This window comes from Nannospalax galili, unplaced genomic scaffold, assembly GCF_000622305.1.
Source record: "Nannospalax galili isolate Female #2095 unplaced genomic scaffold, S.galili_v1.0 scaffold356, whole genome shotgun sequence".
Lineage (NCBI taxonomy): Eukaryota > Metazoa > Chordata > Mammalia > Rodentia > Spalacidae > Nannospalax > Nannospalax galili.
The window spans coordinates 1901374-1921388 of NW_008338126.1; the positions used below are offsets into that span (position 1 = coordinate 1901374).

The 20015-nt window shown below is 38.6% G+C and overlaps 1 protein-coding gene across 3 annotated transcripts in view; it reads left to right on the top strand.

Annotated features, from left to right (window-relative positions):
- The window catches only part of Usp24 (ubiquitin specific peptidase 24), a 142231-nt gene that overhangs the window by 79780 nt on the left and 42436 nt on the right, over positions 1-20015 (top strand). For all 3 annotated transcript variants that reach the window (XM_008832980.3, XM_029563467.1, XM_029563466.1), the window contains exons 33-43: positions 2121-2216; positions 2331-2559; positions 3190-3349; positions 5053-5208; positions 7445-7515; positions 8149-8309; positions 11476-11537; positions 13675-13866; positions 15196-15313; positions 17293-17437; positions 19705-19824. In XM_008832980.3, coding sequence (XP_008831202.1) covers positions 2121-2216; positions 2331-2559; positions 3190-3349; positions 5053-5208; positions 7445-7515; positions 8149-8309; positions 11476-11537; positions 13675-13866; positions 15196-15313; positions 17293-17437; positions 19705-19824 — 1510 coding nt within the window. The remainder of the gene's footprint in view (positions 1-2120; positions 2217-2330; positions 2560-3189; positions 3350-5052; positions 5209-7444; positions 7516-8148; positions 8310-11475; positions 11538-13674; positions 13867-15195; positions 15314-17292; positions 17438-19704; positions 19825-20015) is intronic.

The following is a 20015-nucleotide window of genomic DNA, read 5'->3' on the forward strand; positions in this document are numbered from 1 at the left end:
AGGCTGCCTCTCGTTTTGTTTTGTTTTGTTTTGTTTTGTTTTGTTTTGGAGTCCCCTATCAGTTTAGAAATAAGGTAAATTTGGTTTTCAGTATTGCAGTGGTATTGGTGCTGGTTGTGCAGGAATAGTTGGGCATAACCCTGCTGTTCAGAGACTTAGCTTTAACGAAGAGTAACTAGCTAGCTGGCCAGAAAGTATTAAAACAGGGGCATATGACCTATATGACCTTCCTAAGGGAAGGAAGACAAAAAAGTAGTGATTAAATGTTTTGGAGTAATACAGCTAGGAAATGCTTCACGGAAAAGGACCTTTGAGGTGGAAATTGAGAGTGAATAGAAATTCCTTAATTAATAAGGAGAAAAAGTGTTTTAACCCAGGTAGAGGACAGAATGAATAAAAGCCCAAACATGTATTGTTTGTCTTCTGTACTCCAGTTAGACCTGAGTAGAAGGTAAAAGGTGAAGAAAGGTACTCTAGGCAGGAAGGAATGAAGACCACTTAAGCTTGTGCAAAGGATAGTTAACAGAAATCTCTATAGAGGTCTGGCAGGGAGGAGAAGTCGAGCAAGGACCTTAGAGATATGAAGGGATGGAGATAGAGAAATGAGGATAAAAAGAATTCCCAAAAATGGAGGGTCTGATTCCTTGAGACAGGGTCTCACTGGATAGCCCAGGCTAGCCTAGAATTTACTGTGTGACCCAAACCTGCCTTGACCTTGTGGCACCTCCAGCCTCAGCTTTCCCAGGTCGTGAATTTTACAGGTGTGAGCCACTACACCCAACTTTTATACATTTTAAAACTGTTCTTAGTAAAAAATCATTTCAAATGACCCAGGCATTTGCACATTCATGATGATCAAAGCTTGATGACTTGAGCTTATTTGTGCTTATTAGAAACCAAGTAAAAGTGAAAGCTTGGGTACAGAGGGTTGTGATTCTTAATAGGAGGGTCAGGAAAAGCTTCATCTGGTGGGGAGACATTTTACAAAGACCTGAAGAAGATGAAGGACGCAAGGCCTGAAGAGACCTGGGAACAGCTCTTCAGAAGAGCAACCAGTATATACCCTTGTATGGAGGAGCTACCTGGTACCTATGTATGTCACAGGAAGCCCGAGTGGAAAACGTCGAGTGAGGCAGAGGTGGGATGTGAAGTTACACAGATGCCAAATGTATAACACCGTCTATCTGTACAGATTGCCTTTTTCCCACGTAGGAAGCCACTAAACAACTGTGCAGGAGAGTACTGCAATCTGATTTCTATTTTTAAAAAAATCACTCTATTCTTTTGAGAATAGATTTGGAGGGTGGGGAGGCAAGAATGGATTAGGAAACTTTTGTAGTAATGTAGGGTGCAGTGGAAATGAAAAATGAGTTTGAGTATAATTCTTGATATATTTTTTATTTATTGGTTCTACCAGTACCAAGATAGTGATTGTTTGGTGATAACAAACCAGTTAGTGAGGAAGGCTATCATGTGAACACACTGTCTCTAGTATCTAGTATCTGTTTGGCCGTCTAGGAGTCTGATTCAAATGACCAGCACAGTAACGTTTATTACTATGATAGAAATAGGCATAAGTACCCGGTGTGGTGGTGCACACCTTTACTCCCAGCACTCAGGAGGCAGAGGCAGGCAGATCTCTGTGAGATCAAGGCCAGCCTGTTCTACTTAGTAAGTTCCAGGCCAGCTGGGACTACAGGGAAATCTTGTCTAAAAATACCAAAAAAGAAGGGCTGGAGAGCTGGCTCAGTGGTTAAGAACACTGGTTGTTCTTGCAGAAAACCCGGGTTCGAATCCCAGCACCACATGGCAGCCAACCACTGTCCTAACTCCAGTTCCAGGGATCTGACAGTCTCTTCTGTCCTCTGTGGACATTGCATGACACAGGTGCACTAACCTACACACAGGCAATACACGCATGCACATGAAATACAAATAATAAAATATTTTTTAATACCAAAAAAGAAAGAAATAGGCATAAGTATAGAATCTTTTGTAAGACTTTATATGTAAGAGTCTGCAGAAAGTAACTAAGAACATTTATGGGCTATTACACTAGTAACAATTTCCTATGAAAAAATTAAGTCATTAATATACTGCCTTTTTTCTTTCTTTCCAAGTTTGGTTGTAAATGTCATGCAGAGGGACTCCATCCCATCGGAAGTAGACTATGAGACCAGGCAGGGTGTTTACTCCATCTGTCTACAGCTTGCAAGGTATGCAAATGCATTGCATTAGTGTTACAAGGCAAAATTTTATTTTTCTTCCTAAATTTTGCCATTTTTGTCATGTGAAATAACCTCAAATAAGTGTAGCTTTTCCTTCTTAAGGTTTTTACTCGTTGGACAGACGATGCCAACATCATTAGATGAAGACCTCACCAAAGATGGCATAGAAGCACTTTCTTCTCGTCCATTCCGAAATGTCAGCCGGCAGACAAGCAGACAGATGTCCCTGTGTGCTACCCCAGAAAAATCATCCTACAGGCAGTTGTCAGTATCAGATAGGTCTTCCATCAGGGTTGAGGAAATCATCCCTGCTGCTCGAGTTGCAATACAAGTAAGTGGCTGGTGAATTCGTGAAATATTAAGTACCTCCTGCTTGGGAGAGGGAATTACGTGAACATAAAATGATGGCCGTGTGAATATTGTTTTCAAGCAATTTAGAGTGAGGAGGAGGGAGACTACTAGTGCAGAAATCGCTTAATCAAGTTGAAAGTTTCAAGTGTTTTAAAACTACAAAAGCCAAGCATTCTTTAGGCCTTGGTAGCAAGTGGAATAATTTCCTTCTGTGCTGTCACGTGTGATTTGTTTTGGAAATGGCATTTGAGCTAGGTCTCAAAGACTAGATGGTGAACAGAATGAGAAGAAACTTTCAGACAAAAGTCACAAACAAAACCAGAGTTTATATGCATGGTCACAAGGCCATTCATGAAATGTACTATGTAGGAAAAGAAATAACAGAATTGAAATTGGGGAATGATTAATTGAAACCTGAGCACAGAGACCAGAATCTGTTTACAAATTAACAAAAATATTAAAAGTGAATATATGGCGGTGTGAGAAAGGCTGTCTTCTGGTGATCTGGGAGGGAAAATATTCTTAACCTGAGGCCGCAAAAACGTTAGAGAAGTTAGTGGGCAAGTTCAAGGACTGCCTTTCTCATAACATTCTTTCCATGCCTCCTTAGACTATGGAAGTAAGTGACTTCACTTCTACTGTGGCTTGTTTCATGAGATTGTCATGGGCTGCGGCTGCAGGACGGCTGGACCTTGTTGGCAGTAGTCAGCCAATTAAAGAAAGTAATTCCCTGTTTCCTGCTGGAATTCGAAACAGACTCAGCAGTTCAGGTACTGATTTAAAAAGAGACAGTAATAAGAACATTGGCAAGAAGTAGTCATAAGACGTGTGGAGTTTCTGCATATGTGTAGAGTTTTCCGAGTCATAAGAAACTTTCTCCTACACCAGCCCTAGTGGTGCACACCTTCAGTCCCAGCACTCAGGAGGCACAGGCAGCCTTATTTCTGGGAGACTGAGGCCAGCCTGCTCTACATTGTAACTTCCAGGCAGAATGGGGCTATGGGAGACCCTGTCTATAAACAACAACAACATGAGTAAAGATTCATCAGTCCTATTATTTGTACACATTTCTATCTATATGACATATCTTATTTAAGAGAAAAGGCATTAGGCTGGGCACATACCTTTAATCCCAGCACTCAGGAGGCAGAGGCAGGCAGATCTCTATGAGATAGAGAGACCCTGTCTCAAGAAGAAAAGGACTTTATAAGTGCATAGAATAAGTAGAGAAATCAAACTTCAAAACCTGTAGCTTTACTAAGTATTAAAGTGTTGGGGACTGGAGAGATGGCTCAACAGGTAAGAGCAGTGACTGCTCTTGCAGAGGACCCGGGTTCAATTCCCAGGACCCACATGGCGGCTACGAACCGTCCTTAACTCCAGTTCCAGGGGAATCTGAAGCCCTCTTCTGATGTCCGTGGCATTGCACGACATGGGTGCACTCACATACATGCAGATAATACAATCATACACATAAAATAAAAATAATAAAATACTAAAAATTAAAAAAAAAAAGTGTCATGAGGCCAATTTGTAGCTGTAACACTAATTTACCCAGAATTCTGTCATGGTAAACAGTTCTTTTCTTTGTTTGGTAACAGCACCTTTAGTGTGTGTATATGTGCATATGTATGGAGCCCAGAGGTCAATCTTAGATGTCCTTACTAGGATGCTATCCACCTTATTTTTGTTTTTTATTTGTTTTCTTTGCGGGGGGGGTTGAGACAGGGTCTCTCACCTGTCTGGAAGTTACCAGTTAGGCTAGGCAGGCTGACTAGCAAGTCCTAGTGCTCTGCCAGTTTTATCTCCCCAGTGTGTGCCACCATGCCCAAATTTTATGTGGATTCTTGGTATTGAGATCAGGTCCTCATGATAGTTTTAAAATTACGGCATACAGAGACTGGAGAGGTGGCTCAGCAGTTAAGAGCATTGGCAGCTCTTGCAGAGAACCTGAGTTTGGTTCCCAGCACTCACATGGCAGCTAACAATGATCCCTAACTCTAGTTCTAGGGGATTCGACACTCTCTGGCCTCCATGGACATTGCTTGCATGGGTGCACTTAAATACATGCAGACAAAACATTCATACACATTAAAATTTTAAAAATTAAGGCATAATAAAACGCATAAATATTAAGTAAATATTTTTAGGATTTTTATATGCATATAACCCATCGAAATCACCAAAGATATGAGACCTTCTGAATATGCCAGTAAGGTCTCCTCATGCCTCAAAATTGCAGAATTCTTTCTTCTACCACCTGAAATTTGTCCTGTGAACCCATTTTGAATTCCTGCAAATGTGTATAAAGACAAAGCAGTTAGAGTGCATATAATGCAGTGATTGAATTTCTTGCTTCTTAGCAGTGCTCTTTTTTGAAGTAATAATGTTGTACAGGGATTCTAAATCATTTATTAAAACTCTTCACAGTTCCTAAAGGGGCCACAGTAGATGTCTACTTATCTACTTTCAGGAAGCAATTGCAGCTCTGGAAGTGAAGGAGAACCAGTGGCCCTGCATGCTGGAATCTGTGTCCGACAGCAATCTGTATCCACCAAAGACTCCTTGATTGCTGGAGAGGCTTTGTCTCTTCTTGTTACCTGCCTGCAGCTCCGGAGCCAGCAGCTAGGTAGGAGGAGGCTTGTTTGTAATTACTTTTTTTCAGGGAAGGGCCAGATTTCTTTTAGGAATTATTGACTTTGCTTCATAGATAAGATCCTTTTCATGAGAATGAAGGCAGAGGGGAAAAGTTAGGATATGGAGTAGGTAAAAGTAGTGCTAGAGTGGTTCATTCCACAGGAGTGTTTATTGAACACCTTCTGTACATAGGCACCTACACATAACACACAAGATTCCACAGCAGGTGTTACAGGATAAAACATTCCAGGTCACTACTTTATGAATTAGGTAATCAGAATTGTACATTCCTAGTAATAACTCCATTATTAGAAATTATGAAACCTAGGCCTGGCCCTTTTATCTTTCTTACTGACTTTGGAGGAATCTGGGGCTTAGTCCTTCAATATTTCTGCTTTGTCTTCCCCCTTTTTCTTCGTGGCCCCATCTAAGTTCACAGCCTTAAATCCACCTAGATGCTGGCAACAAACACTTTAGCTTGGATCTGTAGCCTGGACCACTCCCCCTGATAGCTCCATTAGGATATCAAATAGACATCCCAAACCTAACCTGTCCAGCACGAGACTTTGATCTTAACAATATCACTCAAAAGTTTTCCCAAATTATGGACAGTTTTAGCATCCTTTATACTCTGGCTAACATCCTTGGAGTAACTCTGGATTGCTTTTTTCCACACCTACTTTTGCTCAATCAACTCGTTCTCCTTCATGCTATATCTGGATTCTGCCATTTCCCAAGTACTGACCTAACTAATCTTCTTGCTTCTGCCCTTGCAGTTTATTCTGCATATGGTAACCAGAGAGAACCTATTATTGTATTGGTCATATTGTGTCACTTCTCCTTCAGAGCATTTTGGACTTCTCTGTTCACCCATAGTAAAAACCAGCTCTTTATTAAAACCTCAACATAAGCCACTATACCAGTAATTCTCTATGTTCTCTGCTTTCTACTTTGTCCCTTATTCACAGGCTTCCTTGCTGTTATCTCAGTATACAAGACACCTTCCTGCCACAGGGCTCTTACAGTGGCTGCTTACTCTCACACTCTTTTCTCATCTCCTAAGTCTTTACACACATTGTCCTGGTTAGACATTCCTTGATCTCTTTCTAAAAGCATTAAAGCCCCCCTGTGCCCTAGAAATACTCCAGTCTCTCCCTTTATTTTTTTCAACATCATTTATCTCTATAACCTTCAGTGTAATTCACTTATTAATCATGTTATTGTCATCAACTACCCCCACCCCGTCCTCAACTACATTGTAAGCCCTACAAGCCCTGGTGAATCTCCAGCACCCAAACACTGTCTAATATGTAGGTCTGCAGTAAATATCTAGAAACAAAGTCTTAACAACTCCAGTTTTAAAAATTGTACCAACACAGGAGCCTGGTCTTAGCTGCGACTGCCAGTTTCAGACCACCAGAGATGTAGAATTGGTGATCATGATGTATTCTGTGAACCATCCAAACTAATTATATAAATCAGATGTAAAGATACTATAACATAGAAGTAAAACATAGTTTTAACTTTATAATTATTTAAAACAGTAACTACAGTAATTTTTTCCCCCCTCTGAGCAAAAATGCATTTGAGACCAGGTGTAGTAGCACATGCCTTTAGTTCCAGCATTCGGGAGGCAAAGACAGGTGAATCTCTGAGTTCGAGGCCAGCTTGGTCTACATAATGAGTTCCAGACCAGCTAGGGCTACAGGAAAACCCTGTTTCAAAAAGAAAAAAGAAAAAAAAATAATAAGAATGCATTTGAAGATTTTATATGAGAAGTGTAAGTCATTATGAAATGGCTTTTTAAACCTATACCATACTCGCAGTTTTCCTAAAATTTTAGATTTAGGGAGTTTTCAAGTTTTCAAGATGGAAAAAAAATCCCAGCTTCTCCAAATTGTTATCTTCTTACCATGTATAAACTTATTTTAGGTTATAGTTGATAGTTACAGGTACTGTTAGTTTGTTAAGACAAGGCTCCTTTATGCTGATACGTATAATGCAAAGGTGACTCATGGCATAGCTCCTCCCTCTGAACACCTTAAAGTTCCATGGATTAGCGGACAAACATGGAGGCAGGTGTAGAAAAGCTTGAGCTTTGACACTGTAGAAACGAGGTAAGTTCCTGTTTAAATTTGAACTTAAGAAATTACTCAAAAATTTAAAAATTTGGAAAATGCTTTACTTTAGTCATTTCTCCCCCTAATTCTCCTTGTTCTTCTTACTAGCATCTTTCTATAGCTTGCCATGTGTTGCTGATTTTATCATCGATATTCTGCTTGGATCACCTAGTGCTGAGGTAAGGATATTTTACATTACTTACAAAATCCCTTTGTCTTACTCTGGTGTGACCTTTCGTGAAAGCCTGTGGTGTTGTGGAGAGTATAGAGGGAATGACTGCAGGTCACTCTGAAGGAAAAGTGACTACTTAGACTATGCAAGCCCTCCTTTCTGCTGATTCCTCCATAGCCCAACAAAAGTTTCAGCACTAGTGTTGTCATATTGATGTTTATTTATAACTTGCAGTGTTAAGCATCTGTAACTCTCAAGGGCAGCAGGCATTAAGCATCATCATGTTGATCAAAATCTGAAGAGATCAGCTTCAAGCCATGAACTTTCATTAGATGTTTTCTTTCTTACATGACCATGAAAATGAACTTTTAAAATATCTGAGATTTTCTTATCTTCATTAAGTTATAAGTGTATTGACTAAAGTAGTAGAATAATTTGGAAAAATCAGTTCCCAAAACCACACTTATTTTTAATTAGTCAAATTACTCAGTAGAATCTTTATCAATCAAAAGTAGAACACTCTAGCATCTTACAGTTGCTTGAATGAATAGTGTAGATTTGCAGGGAATCACTTTTAAGTAATCTTATCATTGACTGAAATTTAGATGACACATGTCCTTTGCCACTGGTCACGTTTCAGATCCGCCGGGTTGCCTGTGATCAGCTGTACACTCTTAGTCAAACAGACACGTCAGCTCATCCAGAAGTGCAGAAGCCAAATCAGTTTCTCTTAGGTGTCATTCTCACAGCTCAGCTGCCTCTCTGGTCCCCAACCAGTATCATGAGAGGAATCAATCAAAGGTATGTAATAAAGGCAAAAGAGCTTGGGTTCCACAGAGAGAATGGACACGTGATTCTTGGTACTGGAGATCCTACTCCTGTAGGATCCATAGTGCATTCTTGATAACTAGAAAGCTTTTCCTTTCTTTACCTACAGTCCAGGCCCTGAAAGAAGGCACTTATGTTTTCTCCCCATTCAGGACAGGACAGACTTCCTTCTCTGTCATCCCTGTTTCCCACTCTACCCTGCCTGATTGATGAGACTCTGAGGTTATTTAAGCCAGTTCACTAGGTAGAGGTCACACTGCTCCTGTCCTTATGTGTATTGAAAGACTTAATTTTCTGATCCATAAACACAGGGTATCTTTATTACATATTTAAATTTTTTCAACTGTACTTCATTTTCACTCTATAAGACTTGTCTCCTTGCCAGATGTTGTGGTGCACGCCTTAATCCCAGCACTCAGGAAGCAGAGGCAGGCAGATCTCTGTGACCTAGAGTTCCAGGCCAACCAGAGATACATAAAAAGATCCTGATTCAGAAACAAATAAAACTTGTCTCAAGTTGTATTTTATTATTGTTGCCACCATTGTAAATGAATTTTTTTTTTATTTTTTAAATTCCTTTTTAGGTTGAACACTGTTAGTATGAGAAACATAGCTGACTTTAGTTTGTTGAGTTTTCTATACTGTAACTTTGCAAAATTCACTAACAGGGTTTTTTGTGGTGTGTGTGAAATCATTGGGGTTTTCCATATATTATATATAAGATTATCTGATCAGTATATAGATAATTTGATTTCTCCTTTTCCAGTTTGGGTGCCTTTTGTCTTGCCTAATTGCTCTGACTAGAATGATTCTGTTGAGAGATGATGAAAGTGGGCTTCCTGTTCCTACTCATAGGAGAAAAGCTTTCCATCTTTGACTGTTGAGTATGATGTTCACATAGATTTTTTTTTTAATTTGTAGAATTTAATATGTTGTGATAAATCCCTTCTGTTCCCACTTTTGGATAAATGTTTTGACCGCAAAATGGCATTAAATTTTGTCAGATGCTTTCTTTCTGTATCACTTGAGCTGATCACGTAGGCTCCTTCCACTCGCTTTCTGTTAATATGAAATTTCAGTGATTTTTTTTTTCATGTTTGCTGTCATTGTATTCCAGGAATTCATCTCATTCATGGCATGAAATTTTCTAAGCACATTGGTTTGTTCATATGTCGTTGGAGATTTCTGCTTCAGTGTTTATAATGGTGTTGCTCTGTAGTTTTAAGTGTTTGATAGACTTCACCAGTCAAACCATCTAGCCTAGGCTTTTTCTTTGTTGGGAGTTTTTTGATTACCTCTTTTTTCTTCTGTTATGTCAGTATTTGTATTTCTGGGAATTTTTCCATTTCATCTAGTTACTAAATGTTTGTGTTCATTTGCTTATGGTACTCTAATAATCCCTTCTGTGAAATGAATAGTAATATTCTCACTTTGATTTCCAAGTTTAACAACTTGATTCTTCAGCTTATTTTACTCAGTCTAACCAAAGAGTGTCCCATTTTTAAATAACTTGATTTTTCTGCATTTTTCTATTCTCTCTGTTACTTATTTTCAGCCTAATGTTTATTACTTTCTTCTGCTGGATTAGGATTTAGTTTGTTCTTCATTTTCAGTTTCTTTTCATGCTGTAAAGATGGTTGGATCTAGTATCTTTATGGTTCCTTTTTGAGACAGGGTCTCCCTGTAGCTCCAGCTGACGTGGAACTTGCTACGTACACCAGGCTGGCCTCAATCTCATAGAGATTAAACTGCCTCTGCCTCCCAAGTGCTGGGATTAAAGGTATGCGCCACCATACCCAGCTTTCTTTCTGTTTTTTTGGTTTTTTTTTTTTTAATTTAATTTTATATATGAATGTTTTTGCCTGCATGTAAGTGTACCACATGCCTTCAGTGCCCATGGAGACCAGAAGAGGGCACCAGATTCCCTGAAACTGGAGTTACAGTCAGTTGTTAACTGCCATGTGGGTACTAGGAACTGATCCTAGGGTCCTCTGCAAGAATAGCCAGTGCTCTTAGCCACTGAGCATCTCTCCAGACCCCTCAAAAAAATTTTAATGTCCTATTCCTGTATGTCATTAGTACTTGCCATAGCTTACCTATGTGCCACACCATTAACTAAGTTTTTTTATGTATATTTATCCTTTACTCTCAGAATAGCCAAATGAGTTTGGCTATTCTGTTATCTCTCTTCATTTTTTTAACAATCATTCTTGGTTTGTTATATATGCTTGAGTCTTTTCTATCTGTGAATATACATGCATGTTTATTAAGACTATAATAAGCATTTTATAAATTAGAAAACTGAACTGGGCCACGCCTTTAGCCCCAGCAGTTAGGAGGCAGAGGCAGGTGGATCTCTGTGAGTTAGAGACCAACCTAGTCTACATATTGAGTTCTAGGCCAGCTGGGGCTACAGGGAGACCCTGTCTCAAAAAGAAAAACAAACAAAAAACAAACAAACAAAAAAAAAAACCCAAAATTAGAAAACTGAGAGAAGTGAGATTTCAGTGGACACCAACTATGAGCAGTGGAACCAAGATGGAAAGGTGGAAACCAGGGCTTCTCTTGTTCTAAGACCTCTGTTACCATCCACTAGGATTGCAGAAAGCATCACCTTGGTTTGTTCTACATACTTCCTATCTCTTTCTCCTTTATTTTGCTTTATTCTTTTGTTCAGTGTTTCTTAAAATAGTCACCAGCATCAGACAGGTGATTGGTAGGTATTAGTTGACATTTCAGTAAATAAATGCAACCAATGCCTGTGTTATTTAAAAATATGATACATTTTTTTAACAAAACTAATTTACTCCATACTAAAATTAGAACTTTAATGTAAGGTAGTTGTTTTATGCTTAGTCAGATTACCTTGCTCAGTTGCTTGCTTTGCATAACCTCTGCTTTGTTTTAGTTTTTTTGTTTTGTTTTGTTTTGTTTTGTTTTTTTGAGACAAAGTCTCACTACTATGTAGCCCTGACTGGCCTGGAACTCACAGAGAGCCACCTGTTTCTGCTTCCTGAGTGCTAGGATTAAAGGCATGTGCCACCACACCCAGCCCATCATCTTATTTGTGTAAAGAAAATGCTTTAAAAAGAAAAGAAAATCAACCTCTTTTAGTAACTGAAACCTATCTGTTTTTTAGACTGCTATCTCAGTGTATGGAGTATTTTGATTTGAGGTGCCAATTATTAGATGATCTGACAAGTAAGTAAATGACTAATTTTGATTTGGGGAGGGAGAAATAGAAAAGAAGGACATATCTTTCTGTATCTGATCTGTATCAAGTGTAAACAAGAATACAATCAATTTTTACTGTTGGGTTTTGTTTTCTTGGAAGTAGCATGTAAATCCATGTGCCATTGAGCTCTACTTCTGTGCATACCCAACCATTAGTATATAGAAAAGATTTGTTAATTCAAAAAATTGCTAAAGTCTCATTTAAAAAAATATTTTATTATTTTTTATTTTATGTGTATGAATATATTGCCTACACATATGTGAGTGCACCCATGTTATGCAGTGCCCGAGGAGGTCAGAAGAGGGCATTGGATTTCCCTGAAACTGAGTTACAGACAGTTGTTAGCTGCCATGTGGGTGCTGGGATTCAAACCCAGGTCCTTTGCAAGAACAGACAGTGCTCTTAACTGCTGAGCCATCACTCCAGCCCCTAAAGTCTCATTTTAATGGTACTCAATTAGTGTGAAGGGTCATACTTTCTAGTATAATCTATTCTAACAGGTTTTTTTTTTAAGATTTTATTTTATTCATGTGTATGTATATGCGTTTTTTTATGTGAATGTATGCCATGCGTTCCAGTGCCTGAAGAGTGTCTCTAATCCCCTGGAGCTGGAGGTATAGGCAGTTATGAGCCTCCTGAAGTGGGTTCTGGGAACCAAACTTAGGTCCTCTAAAAGAGAAGCAAGTGCTCTAAACTGCTGAGCTCTCTCTCCAGCCCTGGTTTCACAGTTTTAGACGTTGATTGTTGAAGGGAAGATGGAACTGCTGAAGCATGTTGATAGAGGTGCAAGTCAGGTTGGTGCTTGAAGTAGCAAGTGTTAGAAAATTGTCTTTAGTGTGTGGAGATTTTACTCATTTCCTTTAAAATAATGCAGGCATACATTGGTAGCAATGCAAATCTTCTGTGTAAATTATAGTTGTTCAAACCAGTAGTTTATTAATTAATTCCCATTCTTCACTCCCAAATTTGGTTTAGCTTAAAGGAAATTAAATGAAACTCAGGATAAACAAAAATATTTATTGGAATAGAAGCCAGGTAGAAATAAACTTATCCTCTCTGTATGCAAGCTGTACAGCCCCACACAGTTAGAATTTGTTCATAAGGTTCCTGGAGGCCAAAGCTATAAAGGAAACTGTATGCAGTTGTACTCTATGCCTTAGAAGAAGAAACAAAATGGCTTCCAAAGAAGCAAATTTTGCTGGGCTTGGTGGTGCACACCTTTAATCCCAGTTCTTGGGAGGCAGAGGCAGGTGGATCTCTGTGAAGATGGACACCAGACTGGTCTACATTAGTGAGTCCCAGGCCAGCTGAGGCTATAGGGAGACCCTGTCTCAAAAAAGAAAATGAAAGAAGTAGCAAATCTTTTTTCTAGCACTTAATTCTAAAGTAGATTGCATGCAAAAATTTTTGTGTAATGGCACAAAGCTCTTGTGACTAATTCTCAATAGCATCTCTGAAGGCAAATAAATGCCTTCATTGGTTTCAAATTAGGACACAGTCTAAGCAAATGATGAGGTTGATTTTGTTGGAGACTAAGGTAACATGGCATATGTCTTGATTCATGGAGAAGATCTTCCATATCTAGAAAAGTAGGACACTGTCCAACTAAATACCTATCCTAATAGGCACCTTTTGGCCGTACTTCCAGCATAGAATGCAGTCCTTGTTTAGCATGGTAAGAGAAACAAAACAGAGTAGTTCTCTGGAGGTTGTCTCATGATTAGAAATTTGGGATTGTGATGCAGGGAGTTGACTTCTTTCTCCTTAGTAGACCTCCAGCTTGGTTTAGGAAGCACTGCTGTAGTCTTGGCTGTCCTCATCCCTTTCTTAGGCATCTTGTTGCCCAAACCAGGTGCTTTGTCAAAGCAATGATTGTCCCCATCATTTCATATACTCAGCATGGTGGGTGTAGCCAACCGTTTAGGTTATGCAGGAGTGAGCTTTCATAGTCTCTGTGGACAGGTGATTATTAATGATAAGGTTTGTGAAATCTGTGAAGTAAAAGATTGAGACTTGACTTTCCTTAGTTTAATTCAGGACTTTGACTCCATGAAGAGAAATCTTTTCTTTGTAATGGATTTCCATCTCCATTCCCCTTCTTAGCTTCAGAAATGGAGCAGTTACGAATCAGCCCAGCCACCATGCTTGAAGATGAGATTACATGGCTGGATAACTTTGAACCTAATCGTACTGCAGAATGTGAGACCAGTGAAGCAGACAACATCCTATTGGCAGGACATTTGCGGCTCATTAAGACCCTGCTTTCGCTCTGTGGGGCAGAAAAGGAAATGCTTGGTAATTATTGCTTCATCTTATCAGGTGGCAGAGTACTTTACCTCTCAGTTATTACCATAGTGCAATATATAATTGGGATAGTAGGACAGTTGCTAAATGTTTCATGGAAAATTGACCCTTGCCAAGTAGAAATTGTCTGCAATTTTAGTGGCTAGCAAATTTAATGAATATTTTACTTGTGTCATTAAACCACATAGAGAATTTTACTTAATTCAAAAAAAAAAATAGAATCACATAATTCTTACTATTATTTATTTAATTTGATTTGATTTTTTTATTTTTTGGTCTCTTTAAGACAGAGTCTCCCTGTAGCCCCAGCTAGCCTAGAACTCACTATGTAGGCCAGGCTGGCCTTGAACTCACAGAGGTCTGACTGCCTCTGCCTCCCAAGTGCTGGTATTATAGGCGTGTGTCACCATGCCGGGCCTAGAATCACATAATTATTAATATAGAATAAAAAACTATAATTCAGAGTAGCTTTATCTCTTTTTCTGCTGTTAGGTATTTTATAATCTTTATTCTTTTTTAAAAATTATTTAATCACATAATTAGAAGAAGCATTTCATTACAACAGCATTAACATATATAGCAATTTCCAGAGCAAAGGTGCATCTCTTTCAAAAGTGGCTGTAAATTTTTAGGTTTACAGTTGAATTGATACAGTTATACAATATTGTACTCAGTATAAACCCTATAAGACATAAAATTAAATAGGAAGGTAACCCTAGCCGTCGCCTCCTCAGTGGCAGGGAAAATATGAGATTCTCCAAGTGTATACTTACAATTTGGAAAAGTATATACAATGTTATAAATTATACTCAAAAAACAAACCAAAAATTAACTACCTCAGTTACAGCACCAGCTAAACTCTACAGAATCTTCTTGGATATTGGGGATACATAGAAAAGAGTGATTCTTAACCAGGAAGGAAGAGGAAATATCACTTTTGTCTGAAGAAAGCAAGGCTTAAAAGTTTCATAAACTCTTGTATGAGCTTCCTGATGCCCAGAGTAAGAATTACTCACCCACCATTCTGCCTTGATGTATTCTTGGCGCTTACGTTTCCAAGGTGGAAGATTAACTCCTTTTACTATTGTAGGCTCATAAATGAAGGCACCCTTACTTGCCTACCTTTGTACCTTGTTTCTTGGTCCCACCACCCCATAGAGCTTTGCCATGTAGTAAGTGCTCAAAAAATAAGTACTAAACCAGATGCTCTGCTGTTGGGTGGCCTCAGGTGACTTTGCTGCTCTGGTAGGAAATTGCAAGATAGGATCTTTGAATTAAAATCTGTGTTCATCCTCAACATGATATTATGCTCTGTTCCAGGTTCATCACTCATTAAACCATTGTTAGATGACTTCCTTTTCCGAGCTTCTAGAATTATTTTAAATAGTCATTCTCCAGCTGGCAGTGCCGCCATCAGTCAACAGGATTTTCATCCAAAGTATGGAAAATGCACGTTGTGTTCAGTTTTGGTAAAATTTCTTAATTTTCAACTGTAGTCCAAAAAGGATTTTCTTAAGTTGGAGTTTGTCTTCCATCTTGTGAGTCTGTTTGTCCTATATTATCTGCCATGTAAACAAATGAATGCAAAGGGCCTTAGTATAAAACCTGCCTCGAATGTTGTGACACAAGAGTGTGCTGGTACAGTCCTCATCATCAAGGTGGAGCGTAAATGTTAGCCTGCTCAGTAACACATTCGAAGAGAAACAAAGGTGACAAGAATTACGTATAGGGGCTGGGAATGTAGCTTAGTGGTAAGCACATGCTTAGCCATGCCGGAGGCCCTGGGTTCAATCTCCAACACCAAACAGGGAAAATTGAACTATTTCCAAAGCAGATAGACTCCAAGTAAAGGATCTGGGATTTCTTTGGGGGAAAAGACTAAAAAGCTGTAGTTATTTGAGCCTTTTCATTTGCTGAGCCGTACTGTGTTCTTACCTGCAACTGCTAGTGACTTACTACAGTGGTAATTTTGGAATCAATTTTTGTATTAGTCTTTATAAATACAAATTTGAAATGTCTCTGTGTAATGTTGACCCTACTTGAGTGATATTTAGACTTTTGTCCATAGAAGAGGCAGCCATAAGCTGCCACTTCCTTGCTCTGAATCCAGCTACTTTGCTAGAGAACAGAGTTAATTAACTGACCTGAAGAAACTATAATCTCAGAGGTGACTGAGATAGACAAGGCATAATAAGCACTATTTTATGGAGTCCTGTGAAATATCAATACTCCTCTAGCAAGAGACTCCTTATTAGCAGTCTACTGGGAGGCAGGGGGTGGTATCAGGAGGACTGACTCTTGTCTGCTCCTTCAGGCTGTGAAACTATCCTCATTATTCCTGTCTAGTCTTGTTTTAGAAGATTTAATACTAGGTCCCTGGGATTCTTTAATTAAAGCAGCATAAATATATTAGTATTTTAATTTTCAGTAAACACAAAACAATATATCTCCAGTAGTTTTAATGAAATTTTTGCTGATGAATTCTTCACTTTATTAAAAGTAATACCTCTATCAGCAAGGTGTATTTTTTAAACTTCTTTATGTATATATAAAATGCCCTGAACGGAAAAAGAACCATTTTGTTTCACACTCTCCAGTATACTAAAGTTGTTCATTCATCACAATGACCTTTCCCACCAAAACCTTTAAACAACAAAAGTGAGATTTAAAATACATGAAAACTGTATTTGAAAGTAGTACTTTTAGCACAATAGTAACAGCTCCTTTCTGTACTTCCCCTGTTCATTTCTTGCTTAATCCATTTCAATCTATAAGACTAGACATGATCAAAGGACAGTGCTGCATCTGTGGCCCTTGTCCTCAATGTCTGGTGCAGTGCTAATCCAAGAGCCCCATAGCTCCCTCAACCATCTCCTTGACTTCTTAAGTGATTTCATGCAGAGGTTGAAACATCCTCTTTTCTCTGTATCCTTGCTAATATGTGATTAGCTCAGTGATGTAAGGTTGGCATTGATTATAGTTCAGACTTACTGCCTGTGTCCAAAAGGCAGACAGTAGAGGAAGTGTGCCTTCCCACATGTCACTTTAATAAATGAATTTGACAGGCTATTATTTCTATCTCCATTTTCTTCAACAAAATAGGAAGTTGATTAGTATCTTTTGAGACTTGTTGATTGTTGGGAATATAAAACATTTATAGATAGCTTCCTTTTTTTCTGCCACTTATTTAAAATAATTTTGTTGCTTATTTTCAGACCAAGAAGATACTGAGCTCTAAAACGTTCCCATCCCATCTGTAGTTACGACCTGTAGATTACTAGAGTTCTAGTGTATGCCTAACTTAACCATATTTAAGGAATTGCAGCACTTGTACTTTGTTTCAGTTGTTGATTTAGTTTAGTTAGCTGTTTGAACAGATTATTCATGTTGAAATTGACTTGCACTTTTTTTTTTCAGGTGTAGTACAGTGAATAGCCGATTAGCAGCCTATGAAGTCCTTGTCATGCTAGCTGACAGTTCACCCTCAAATCTTCAAATCATTACAAAAGAACTACTTTCTATGCATCATCAGCCTGACCCTGCTCTTACTAAGGAGTTTGATGTAAGTTTTTGAGACCAGGATACACATTTTTTATTATTTGTTTGTTTGCATGTATTCGTGTGTGTGTGTGTGTGTGTGTGTGTTTGTGTGTGTGTGTGGCATGTTGCATGCATGTAGAGACCAGAGGTTGACAATGGGTGTCTTCCTCAATCACACTCCACTTTATTTTACTGAGGCAGAGTCTCTGGTCTGAAAACCAGAGCTTGCTGATAGGCTAGTCTGAATGGCCAGCTTGCTCCATGAACCCACGTGGGCACTGGGCATCTCACTCCAGTCTTTCAGCAAGCACTGTACCTGCTAAGCCAGTGCCCCCATCCTCACTTATTTTTTTTAGAATACATAATTTTTGTTTTATTTATGTATTTATTTGGTGAGTATGTGTGTGCCCCTGATGGCAAGTGTGTAGAGATCAGAGGAAGCTTGTAGGAGTTAGTTCTTACCTTCCACCACCATGTGGGACCTTTTAAACTGGGATTGTCAGGCTTGGCAACAAGTTCCTTTACCCATTGAAATATGTCTCTAGCCCCTAAATAATCTAATTTCAAGACTGTATTTGCATTTGCCTAACCATAACAAAGTCAGTATTTTTTTGCATACTGTGTTCGCATACTAAAATCAACTAAACTTTTTAATCATGCTTAATCACTATAGGGTAGTATGAAATGGTGTCCTTTCAGTTAAAGAGGTAAGCATTTTCAAATTGATTGGTGGTTACTCTCAGTAAAAAGAAGCATTCCAAACATTTTTGTTGTTTTTGCTTTTTGTTTTACTAAGTTTATGCTGACATAGTGCTAGGAACTAGAGTTACAAATTCACATCAACATTGTCTCAGTGCTTAGTTAAGTTGAACAGAGATTCATAGTTTATCATTTTAAGAAATGTTTTAGACTTGAGTTCGGAAATGAAATATGACACAAGTTGTCAAGCAGATCGCAGCATATATAGTGGAAGACGGTCCTCTCCACAGATTGTTTCAACACTGTGTGGTCCAATAGAAGCTGGAGGAATGCCTGAATGCTATACTAACACAGAGGGACGCTTCCTCAGTGATGATATCTTAGAAAGCTTCTAGAGAAGATGAAACTTGAAACAGAGGCTCAAAGACTAGTAGCACCAGTAAACGCAAGGAAGGAATCGATTTGTTCCGTTCCAGTAGTGAGAGGAATGTGAACAACCGCAGCCATGAAACCACTACTGTGTGTTAGGGTCTGCAGGAGGGAAATACATGGAAGGTGCACTGGAGTGCCTGACAAGGGTGGGAAAACACTATCAAAGTTGTGCTTGCTTTCTTATCTGACATGATGGGATGACAGGCTTGCTGTTTGAATTAGGAGTTGGGTATGACTGAATATACAAGTTAGGATGCTAGGGACAAGCGTCCAGGCCAGAGGAAATAATACTCATAAAGAAGTAAAGATGTATGAGCACATAAATTGGGAAAAGAATTCATTTATAATGCTTTAGTTTGTAATGCTGTGCCTTATCTTTACATGTATTTACTTCAAGCTGGGGATTATACCAAATAACGAATAAGCCATTCTTAGATAAATATGGTTTTGACATTGTGACTAACCAGTTTTTTCTTCATAACTTTTAAAAACACATGCTTCATTCTACAAATAAATATCACTGTTTATAAGATCTTGGAAGGATCTTGATGTAAGTTAATATGTGATGTTACTGAAACATTAGATTCCTTGAGGTCCAAAAAAACCAACATGTTTTTGTCAGCTGTTTGGTTATTACGTGGATGCAAACACTTGATGTGTGTAGGCAGCATGACCTTGATTTTAGTATGAGAACCAAAATTCTGTTTTGACCACATTTCCATGTGTGATTATACCATCCTTTTCCACTTGGAGGGGTATCATATTGACTTAACCAAGATGCCTTTCTGGATTATTTCTATCAAAAAAAAAAAAAAAAACAAGTTTGAAATTGGCATTTAAAGAATATTGTTAGGGGGTTTTTTTGTTTTTTTTTTTGTATGTTTTTTAGAAACACTTTATAAAAAATAGGGTGTTTTCCTGTTGTTTAATTTGTATGCTTATTAGAAAAACTTTAATAGAAGAATATTGCCTTTTCTAAAAGCAGGAGGGAGGGAGGGAGGGAGGGAGAACTTTCTTTAATCATGTTAAAGTTGTCGTGCCCTGATGCATAGATAGTGTACTGCTTCTTTTTTCAGTCATCCCAAAGGGCTGTAGTACAAATGTGCCTGTGGTCAAATGCTCATCCTCTTCCCTACTGTTTCTGTTCCCCTTTCCCAGTTCCTTCCCCCAGTGGACAGCAGATCCAGTTCAGGGTTTGTGGGGCTGAGGAATGGTGGCGCTACTTGTTACATGAATGCAGTCTTCCAGCAGCTGTATATGCAACCAGGGCTCCCTGAGGTAATTTCCTTATTCCATTCTACTTGGCATGAGAGAGAATATGTGGGTTATCTGAAAATTGTTCCATATCTACTTATTGCTTCTTAGGTTTGCTGAAACTTGATGTGATTAAGGATTTTTTAAATTGAATTTTTGTGGTTTTTTTTATACAGTTTGATATTTTGATCCCCTCCCATATCCACACTTCCCCT